The sequence below is a fragment of the Dysidea avara genome, chromosome 14, assembly GCF_963678975.1.
Source record: "Dysidea avara chromosome 14, odDysAvar1.4, whole genome shotgun sequence".
NCBI classification, from domain to species: domain Eukaryota; kingdom Metazoa; phylum Porifera; class Demospongiae; order Dictyoceratida; family Dysideidae; genus Dysidea; species Dysidea avara.
In genome coordinates, this window is record NC_089285.1 from 6,724,677 (window position 1) to 6,736,728 (window position 12,052).

General features: G+C 36.3%; 1 protein-coding gene across 1 annotated transcript in view; it reads left to right on the top strand.

Moving 5' to 3' along the window:
• Positions 1–11,528: 11,528 nt before the first annotated feature.
• LOC136244399 (cytochrome P450 4F6-like) overlaps positions 11,529–12,052 on the top strand; it is a 31,769-nt gene continuing 31,245 nt past the window's right edge. The window contains exon 1 of the mRNA XM_066035980.1: positions 11,529–11,746. Within this exon, the coding sequence (XP_065892052.1) occupies positions 11,576–11,746 (171 nt within the window). The 5' untranslated portion in view covers positions 11,529–11,575. The remainder of the gene's footprint in view (positions 11,747–12,052) is intronic.

Below are 12,052 nucleotides of genomic sequence, written 5' to 3' on the forward strand. Positions count from 1 at the left end.
TTAGAGACCTCATTAAATAGCCGCAAGGACCAAAGCATATACAATGCAGTGGCGGATCTAGGAATTTATAAAGGGGGTTTCCAGTTTAGAAGGTGGAGATATATATTGACATGAGATACGCAAACGTTTGCACTACATCGTCTGGTTTGGTAAGGTGAGACCAAAAAAAAAAAAAAAAAAAAAAAAAAAGGTCACAGCCTAGTAATAGTACATAAAATATATTAAAAACTTCCTACACACTACTTTAGTAGCTACTGTGACTGCTCTAATTACAGTATCTCGATCGAGACGCACGCCGCGATAATTAAAACATTTAATTGTTACGCAATCATTTTTCAAAGGGGGTTTCCGTGGAAACCAATGAAACCCCCCTGGATCCGCCACTGCAATGCATGCCATGTTCTAATGAAATATCGACAGTGTCAAGTAACTGTACTTGCTATCAAATATTCGTAGTGGTTGTTGTTATTGTTTTTGTTAAAGTGTATGTTAGCTGCCTTGATTTATAAAAAATATGTGTATAAGTTTTCATGCAAAAACGTGCAACTTACATGGCTGTTAAAAGAGGTCCATCCACAAAGGTAAAAGGATATAATGTCTGGTACAGCCAAGAATAAATGTTAGTAGCTACATCGTACTAAGATTAATTTTAATGCCTTGGACCTTATTGTTGAGTCATGTTCTACGTACATTCAGTTTGCTGCATGTATAATTAACTTGTTAAATTTTAAGTGACTAATAGTAATTTGGTCCATTTCACCTCTACATGCAGTGACCATTGGAAAGGGTATCATTAACCACTTGTAATGTTAAAAAGAGTTAGAAAATGTAGAACATGAGTCAATGATAATAATTTTGAGTGATTAAGATTCATTCTAGCCCCACCAGCTACCTACTAATTACATATAACACTAAGTCAATTACAACATGTTTAGCTTTAGCATGCATGGTTTCAGCTAATCTTCCTGTGACGTGTTAAGTCACATGGGAAAATGTATTTCACAATGAAAAGCACTGAAGGTGGATGTATTAATCCCTACAAATATATATGACTCCAACAATGACCACTGACTGGTCCATGCCACCAGAACTACGTACCTTGTTGGGAATTTAGTAGCAAATAACAAACACAAGTGACCAATAAATTATTTCTATATCCTGACATGCCAACTGCACAATATCATTCCCTATGTGCATATATGTTCCTATTATGGATCATCAGTGATATAGTAATTCAGTAACCATGTATAAGAACAAATTCTGACTCATATTGGTGTGTAGCTGCCATGCACACGTGGCTAAAAAGGCTATACTTTTTACAACTACTGTCACTGCATGGCATGTGGTACACTTCATGTGTACAGTACTTACTCCCCAGATGTGGCCCGGGTATAAAATTAGGAACCCTTCAGAGTGATGGCTAGCTACTCTTCATTATAATAAAGTAGTATAGGTACAACAGAGATCAGTTGTAATTACTCCTCAGATGTTATTAGTACATGGTTGGTTTTTGTTATATGTACTCGAGCCTGCAGTCCTATAGCTTGTGCTTGTGTGTAGATATCACTCATGCCCATGTTAGAAGTCTTAGTTGCATAACAGCTAATAGCATGTGTTTTTGCACATGTAAGTTATATTGTTATAGCAATAGCTATATATAGCTTGTTAATCATATCTATAACCATGCAGTGGCAGAGACAGTTCTAAACTTTTGCTAAGGGGGACATCATAGTATACTGTGCAAAGCGTGTCCTAGAAATGAACCAAGGAGATGACTGACCCAGATTTGAAGTTAAGAGGCTCCATTGTCATAGCTATAGCATAAATTTACGGAGAGCTGACAGTGTTATTCTCTAGTGTGCAAGTGAAGCACATGCATGCATGCATGCACGTATAATCATATGAGTAGCATGATAATATGCTCTATATAGTGCACCTAACATTTGTATTTTGTAGCCCCAGGGTGATTATTGGGAATTTGACACATGCAGTGGCTAAATATAAAATATATAATTTACTGTGGGTTCCACTGTACAGTGATATGAAGGCAATTATTCTAATAAGGGTATAGCTATATAGTACGATGAGAATTAAACTATATATGTACCACCTCAGATCAAAGGAAAGCCAGTGCATATATATCACATATTGCACTGGTTCAGAAAAGTTAACGAGATATATGCAGTGTATATCTTGTTAAGCCCACTGCTTTAACGAGATATACGCAGTGTACTCATTAAGTCAGTGCTATTGCATACCTAATAGGAGTGCACACTATATCCAGAAATCATTAGATTTCTTTGATGCTATACTTTATCTCTCTTCTCATATATAGGGAAGCAAGCTAGCTGTGATTGTGGGTTTGAATTTTGCCAAACAAGCTGTGATTGTGGGATTCAATTTTAATACATCAACAGTAGTTTGTTTTTTGCTTTTGTAAATGTAGTGATTAAAGTAACATAATTAACATTAGTCTCTTAACATTGCTATATTAGCAAAAGTAAAATCAAACTAAGTAGTTTGATGTATTAAAATTGAATCCCACATTCACAGTTTGTTTGGAAAAATTCAATCCCACAATCACAGCCTACTTGGTTCCCTATATAAGAAAAGGGCATATCAACTAAACATTTTGCCAATTAGGCAAGTCTGCATGCTAAAGTAGAACATATTAGTTATACCACGGGCACTCATGCTTTGCCTGTATATACGCACTCATCCTCGGGCCTACGGCCCTCGCGCTTGTGCGTATATATATCAGGCAAAGCACTCATGCCCGTGGTATAACCATTACATATACACTGGAAATCTGGAATAAAAACATATTTTAGCTTCACCTTATAGCTAGCTATATGTACCAATGTGTTTCTGACAATGCAATTGGACACCACCTGTATGTTCCTACACCCTTCCTGAAAGATTTTCTTACTGTATATAGCTGCATAATAATTATATGCATGTGATTTCCCACAAGGGACAACTATTGCAGACAATGTATGAGAAAATGTAATAGGTCATATCTCATGACCTATACATAGGCTATCAGACGTTCACCCTACAAATGATGTAAAATTCAGGTTGCTAAGGGCAACAGTTAAATTTCTTATTATGAAATTCATCTCATTAACTATAGCTATAAATTGCTCTTAGCTCAGGAAGCAAGATTTTCATGGACCAAGATCCCCAGAGAACTCATGCATTCTTAATTCATTTTTTGCTGAGAACATGAAATGTGTACTTTTGTGCAGGGGCTGATCCAGGGGGGCGGATGATCTGACTCTGAAGTTGCCATGCATGGTCTTGCAGCTACTCAGACATGCAATGTTCTACTGAAATAATACTACATGCTAATCTCTTCCATTATATGATAGTCACAAATATTAATATGAACTAAATTCCTGCATTGCCAATCAGTTTCCAATATTACCCAGTCTATCATCTTTTATACAGCCAGTAGCACTATATGCAACCATGAGTGAATTTATGGGTAGTAATGCAGAGGAATTCTTAGGAGAAAAGTCAATTTTGCCTTTAGAGGGCATAATGGGACTACGCACCAAAGTTTGTAAGTTAGCCATGCCACATAAAAATTAAAGGTCCTAATTATGGGCTAATCAATAGCAAGTGACGAAAATGTATCAAATGTTAATCAAGGAGTACCTATAAAGCAGGGGGAGTTACAAAATGGTTACTGTATTCATTGTTACAATACACAGACTCTTACCATGTTACGTGTTCATACATGCAGGGTCTTTAAAGTTTACAAATATAGCAAAAACTTTAAGTCATTATGGCTTCCAAAAACCAGTATCATTAATAGCTTGAAGGTGATGATGCAATAAAGTAGTGAATGTAGGATGACTACTACAGACTATATGGACTTGAGGTTTAAGTAGACAGTGTATTTGAAACTGAGATATTAAAATGTGCAAGAATAATTTTTATTTGAAGGAGGTTGAGAATTACCATAAAACACTACATGCAATTCATCTCTTAAATTGACATGTATGCTCAGCTGCACCATTGCAATCAACTTTTATTATTAATTTTTTGAGTGCACAGTACATATGTGATACCAATGCAACCATACCAATGCAACCATACCGATGCAACCATACCAATGCAACCATACAGCACTGCTAAATTCCGCACACAAAATTGAAATACATTAAGAGCACATGACTGTTCTATTAGATCATTGAATAAAGCATGCAGGTTTTATGAATTATTAAACATGCACATGTGATAGCACACTAAATCACAGCCACACACACAAAACTATATGCCAGTTGGTTATTAACATCATGCAGGTTGTTAAGAGATCATTAATTATCTTTACTTGGTTCATGTTTATGCCAGTAAGATCACCCCTACACAAAGAGGATCCTATTATCATTTATTTGAACAAACAGAAAGGACATTCTTCCATGTATTACATTCCTATCTTCCCATCGAGTTCAGCAACACAGTTGGCCCATCTCTTGTTCAGCACATTGTATGGAACACTTCTGGCTAGTCTGTTCCAGAAAGGCTGCTCTTGTTGACCTAACTTGACATGCCACACATAATGTTAGCAGCATTTGCATAAGGCCTCGTCCCCTAATAAGGGAATTAGAACTTAATTTACTTGCTCTAATAGACCTCACCAACAACAAATACTTTAATTGAATACTATAACAGAGGTCCATAAAACTGTATGTGCTATTATAGTTGTTTGTGTTGCTGTACCAACACCTGGTGATAGTTAGTTCTAACCCTGGCAGTATAGTACACCAAGTAGTTGCCCATAATACTGTGATATGACTTGTAATACACAGTGCAATACAACTGTTACACTCAGATACTGCATGTCAGTTTATACATCATATTCAAATGAATTCAATGTTGCAGTACCAATATTATTGATATTCTGCCTGATGATGATGGCACAATATCCATTTAATGTGACAGTGAGACTATGTGTCCTTGTATTGAAAGGTGGGTGTTGTGTTAGCATAAGCTAAACTTGTGAGAAAAGTTTATGTAATGGGACATGTGTAATATCAAGAGTTAATAATAGTGGACATTCCACTATGGCACTTTTTGTTGTTCATGTATGCGGGGTCAATTTCCACTTATATCACACAGAAGTAGCTTGATACTAGTGACAAGAGTTCATACATTTTAATATTATGGCTCTTGGTTCTATCATTCTTCCACTCAATTGTTAATCTATAAAGCAGTCAAGAGAAGTGGAGAGTGTAAATATATAAAATATCTTAAGTTGCTGGCTTCATAACAAAAAATTCTCTGGAGACTGAAACATCTCTTGCACTTAATATGGAGTATCTCACAATGTGTAATGCATGTTAAAGACAGAAAAATAAATTATTTAGAAATGTTTACAGATGTAGCCAATGGATTTAGTAGACAAGTTGATTGCTCTATGAAGAGTTAAAGATTATATGACTGCTCTATAAGTTCTGACTGCTCTATTAGAATACTTCTGACTACTAGCTTTATTAAAACTTCTTATGATTCACATAGTAGATCTGCCTCTCAATCTGTGCATGTTAAACTATATGACATTCTGTGAATGGCATATGTACCAGCTGGTTAAGTTTGCTGTGCCAGCTGGTGGCACTCTGCAGGTATTACATATACTTTTGTACTCTATGTAGATCAACAACAGTACTCTATGTAGATCAACAACAGTGTGTAACATATATGACCATGTTTTATGTCCATACACTTACCATGCATGCGTATTATGTGTAAACCATGGGATTCAAAAATGTCATATCTTGTGACCTATATACACTATTCATTTAAAACTTGGAGAGGTCACATGACACAATGTAAATGATTGCTGATTAGTTTAAAAAGCTAACAGCTGAATTATGTAACAGCTACTTGGAGGTACCGTAATTCCTGAGTGTTATGGTTCGTAGAGTGGAATGTTACTTTGTTTGAATTATAATTATGCACTTTCATATATGAGCATAATGTACTGAGAGTTTTCAATAGTGTATGGGTACCCACAAATAATTAAAATGTCGAAGAACAGCTAATATGTGATCATGCATATGTACATGTGCAGCATATATATGATGTAATCTGAACATGATAATGATATAGTAACTATGCAGTGATGAAACTGATCATGAGAAATTTTTACTCTCACATACATTTGTCCAAGACTCTTGGACAATAAACAAGACTGTTGGAAGGATGGCATGGCTAATAGTTGTAAACATACAAACAATAGATAATTGATTCAATCCTCACCGAAATTAAATCTTTTTCAAAGCTATTATATCTGAGGCAACATCTTCCAAACATTTCCTATACAAATTAAATGACTTGGAAATTGTTCTATCAGAATATAGGAAGTTGATAGCATATACCATTATGCAAGCAGATTGTACATGATGGACCTAGTACTAATCTAGAGGTATACTTTCTAGGCAATTGCTATTAACTTTGCTATGTACAGTGGAACCTCAGTTATCCGAACCCCTTGGGATCAGGGGTGGTCCATAAGTCTGAAAAGTCCATATCTCTGAAAATTAGCATAAAGAAACATTTTCAGTACTTTAAACTACCCTAATAGAACAGTCACTACTGTAATAGAGCAGTCATTTCCGTAGTTCGGTTAACTGAGAATCCAGATAAGTGGTTCCAGAAAACTGAGGTTCCATTATTTATTTATTTAATACTTTACAGATCATTTAACACAAGTACAGACACATTAAAGAAATCAAAAGGGTAAAAAATTACAACATCTGAAGGCCACTGGCAACTAGTGCCAGTTTCCCAACTATAGTGCCAGTTGCCTTTTTTACTACTTACTTACTTACTTACTTACTTATAACCATAGGCGGCGGAAAGGGGGGGGGGGGGGGGCTAGGGGGCTAAAGCCCCCCCTCGGTCTGCTGAGGGGGGCTTAGCCCCCCCTCAGAATGATATCTCACCGAAATGATCTTTCTTTGAGTGGGGCTGAAAACCGTGATAAAGATCGAGATACTCTAATAGAGCAGTCACTCTAATAAAGTAGTCAGTGTGTAGCGAGCTATGAAAGGATTTTTATGTAGTTTATCAGCTAGAAATGGTAGCTGGTGAGGTGGAAAGCTCTTGTCAGGTGGTTGCGACCTTTTTTTTTTTTTTTTTTTTTTTTATTTTGGTCTCACCTTACCAAACTGTAGAAATAAGTCTGGGTCAGCCCAGCCCCCCCTCATATCAACTACTTCCTCCGCCGCTGCTTATAACTAATCACAGTTAGCTACTTACATACTACAAAAATATAAATTTACATGAGGGGAAGCTTACTACAATTTCTACAGTGACATAAAAAATGCAAAGTATAATTATTTTGCAGTGTCAAAGGTATTTAAAAGATTATCCCATAAATACTAATTAATTTGTATTTGATAATAGAGAAGAAAAAGGATAAGTCAGTGATTGGTAATGCATTCCACAATCTAGGGATTCTAAAAATTATGAATTAGCTGTAATAACATTGTCAGAATTTCTGTGCCATAACTTGCTGCTGGAAGGTCTGGTGCGACTATTGTTAAAACAAACATGGTTGAATATATTGAAACTACTATATAGTAGGAGTATTCAGAGATTTTATCAGGAAAAGGAAAAGTTTCAGTTGGGTCAGCCTTGTTTAATAGTCTGTTTAGGATAAAATTAATTTAGTCGCTTGATGCTAGCTGGGCTCAACAAAATGTCCTTTATTAGATAAGGTCACGAGAGCAATATATAAAAGTTTGGACCTTAGACTATGGTTACTTTTTGGTTAGATATAATGTTCTTTTTACTTGAATGGAGGAGGTATTCTTGAACATCTAGCAAAGTAGAACGAAGGATTTGTACACGTTGGCTACTATTGATTCAATATGACCAGATTATTAGAAAAGACTATTCCAAGGTCACGACGTTCTGAGATGTTAGGTAAATCATTGATGTATAATTAAATACAAGACAGCACATTTCATGATACTGAAAGAGAGATGGTTATTGAGACTCCATCCATATAGGGAATTTAAGTCGCTTTGAGGTAGGTTGGAGTCTGTGATAGAATGAATTGTTTTGAAATATTTGAGGTCATCAGCAAACTAGAATTTTTAACTCTTTCAGATAGGTCATTAACATAGATTATGAACAGCAGTGGACCCAGGATGCTGCCCTGAGGTTCAACAGGTGGCATTAGATTTATCAAATTATCACCCGACTTATAAATGAGTATGATTTTGTGGCACTTCCAGGCACTAGGAACTACACTTTTTACCGAAATACAGAGAAAAATATGATGTAGAGCATCAAGGTGCAGTCAACGAATCAGCACAACTATTTAGGACTTTAGGTCCAATGTTGTATGGGCCAACTGCTTTAGAAATCTGTAAAGATCTTAGCTCTTCAAATATTTATGTTTTCCAGACTGAAGGAAATTTCAGAGATAGTGCTGGATAGAATGAAAGCCTCTTCTAGGTTTGGTAAAAGAGATGGTAGTATTGGTAAAAGCTGAATAAAAGTATTGGTTAAAAAGGTCAGCATTATCTTCATCTGACACAGCATTTACAGAATATCCCTGACTAGAATATATAGAGGGAGGTATCCAAACCTAGCAGGAGTTTAAGGTTTTTAGATTGAACTGTTGATCAGTTCCTTTTCATAATTTTCTGCATTATTTAACTCTCATTGTGTAAGTTCTTCTAATTGAATCAAAAGTTGTAGAGAGTGGTAAGGATAAAATGATGTCATAATCTTTTACAAAGAGTATGGAGACATTTAAGAGAGTGTCGAATTGTTGGAGAAAACTACTTGGGATACATGCTGGGTGGATTTTAGTTTCACTTTGGGTATGATCAGGTCCATGCATATCCAGTAATTATTAACTGCTTTAGTATAGCCCACACATTGTTGACATCAGTAGTATTGTAGAAAGTTATTAAGTCTCAAGTGGAAATGTACTGATTTAGTCCACCTTTAGAATAATCAAATACATAATCTTTCTGTGTTGTTGATGGTATGAGAGGAACTGTAAAGTATGAGAAGGCATTTGGATAATGATTAGATGAAATGCCAAATGAGTTGGATGAACAGTACTAATGGCACTTTCTTGGTAAAAAATTATGTCAAGTATATTACCATAAATGTGGGAAGGTTGATCCACAAGTTGAGATAAATTAAACTGGAATACCAAGTCACAAAGTTGGTTTGAAAAAATAAATGATCCTGACAAAGTAGCCTGGTTAATGTCTGGAACATTGAAATCCCCCATAAGGACAAGTAGACTTTTGATGGTAATTAATTAAACTTGTATATTTCAATTACATGCAGCAATTCACAGAAATATTGAAGAAACAATCAAATTCTTTAATCTGATGTGCTCTATTAGAGTATCCATGTGAATTTTACTGGTACAATCATCATAATTATTTTCTTGAAACTTTTGCAGAATATTTAAAGCTTTTGTAGCTAGCTACTGCATGGCTTTGCTGTCTGTGGCTATAACAACATATGAGCAAAATTTTTAAAAAAGATGGATCTAGGATAATGTTAACCAGGCACGATATACATAAGCAATATTGCCCCAACATTGGCATTCCAAAGATACAGTATATACATGAGCCAACATTGCAAAAAATTATAGTGAATTTCACTACTAATTTCTGCCACAATACTCACTATCTTTAAGTAGTGATGTTTACTATTTTTGTAGTGACTCTCCCAACATAATAGTGAACATCACTACACAAAACTAGTGAGTATTGTGACAGACATTAGTAGTGTCCTTCACTAGTTTGTTTTTACTGTGAAGTTTTCTTTTTCTAGACACAACAATCACTGTTTTACTACTCATAGTACATGCATGTGTGCAAATTATCTTTGTATATATTATAGCAAGAGGTCTTGGTTCCAGCTCTATTGTGGCTAGTCTATCTCAACATTGAATCACTCACACGTGTTATCAATTAAAGCAGTGATGAAGTTTAAGGTGTCCCCCTTAGGAGTGCCAAGTTTCAAGGTAATCATGTAATGCATTTACATCTTTATATGTGTGCACCAAGAAAATAGTCAGCCAAGTAGTTGGCACATCATTAGACAGAGCTGAAAAGGAGGCAATGAATGCTGCCTTTTTTTAGTTGACATTGCAAAATTTTAACAGCGTTGTCATCAGCCACTGAAAATTTTGTGGAGGACACTGAGTACAATAATTATGTTGGCATTTTTGACTTGTTTCATTTGTAGCTACCCTATATTGTCCAACAAAAAACCAGCAGTGAATATATAATGAATTTTATGGGTTAACTAGCTAGCTAAAAGAAATAATAGCTAGCACGTGATGTATCAATTCTTACATGGTCTACAACTTGTTTATTAGCTGCACTACACTGCATAACTACACTGTTTATTAGACTCTAAGTCTCTGATCATGAAGAAAGAGCATACTGGCAAAGTACACAAGGTTACTGAAAGCTGTTGTAGCAGCTGTTGCCCACGCAGCAAGCTAACAAAGCCAACCGTCTTAATAGTTGTTTTGTCAACAATAAAAAAGGATGATGGAAAGGGCAAATTGTGCATGACCGCCAGACAACAAAGGTCTCACAGACAATTAAGGGGGTATTCCAGGGACAATTGGAAACAGTGGAAATGGAAACGGAAATGGTCAAATCGTCACATAAATGTACCCTAGAGTAAAATCCTTGTTTAGTGGCCACCTCTTAAAGACCACCTTCTTACAAAGACCACTTCTGTACAAAGACCACATCATAATTGGATCGCAAAGATGGCTAAGGCATACTGACCGCTTCATTGTCACCTTTTATAATGACCACCCTCTTTACAAAGACCACTTTTCACATTGTAATATTAGCTAAGTTCCAAACATTAATCATTTCATGAAGTTATCAAAATAGGTAGATCAACTAAAATAAGCTAGGCTCTAAAGGTCATCAGCTCCTTATGAAACTTCTTTTTTCATTGATGCAGTAGGTTGTAGTGACTAGTTACATTTCACTTGCATGGACTATTATTTTTTGTTGTGACACATTCTGGTACAAACTAAGCAATGACTTGAGTGAAGTGTGGACCAAAATAATTATGAGTGACTCCTTTCTGTGAGTCACGAAATGCATGTTTGAATATTACCATGTAAAGAAGTGGTCTTTATAAAAGGTGACCACGAAGTAGTCTAATCAATTAGATTATCGAGTATGCCTTATATCTTTTAGAATCTAATTACAATGTGGTCTTTGTACAGAGGTGACCTTTGTAAAAAGGTGGTCTTTAAGAGGTGACCACTAAGTGAGGTTTTTACTCTAGGATACATGTATAATGATTTAACCATTTCTGTTTGCCATTTCCACTTTCTGTTTCCGGTTTCCATTTCCACTGTTTCCAATTACCCGTATTCCAGGCCAGGACTGCCAAGAGAAACCAGGAGCCCCGAACCTATTATGTATCATAATTCTATGCCTGTAGAAATTTACGGAGAAATTCTTACTCGGATACTAGTGGAATGTTGTGTCACAGTGTTCCGGGCAAGGTTCCGGGAGATAGGTACAGACTCGGGTAGAGAGGACAAATGGACCTGATATATTCATTTCTGGTTGGTCTTCTTGGTATTCTATTGCTACTCGGTTTGGCGTACCTGCCGACTGTCACTCGTGTAGTTGGTTTATGGTGTAGAGATTGGAAGTCTCTTCGCTCTATTCCTTGTCCTCCTCGTCACTGGCTTTGGGGACACACATTACAAGTATGCAGTGTAGCTAGTTATCATGTGTGTAGTAGTGGTGTATTTAACGACCTGAAAGTTCATAGGTACATGCAGGGGCCGTTCTAGAAAAATTGCTGACTGGTTTCCAACTCAGGCCGGGGCGGGGTCCATACAGTGATTAGTAATGCACCTATCAATGTGTACCCCAGGTCGGCAGCTGGTAGGGGTTTGTAGCGGGATTCATCACCCAAACTGGTCCCCAGGGTAGGGAACACGAATAGCCATACTTGGCCATATTGTTAGTGATTCCTGGGATAAATAGCTAGCTAATACGAATTAGTAGGG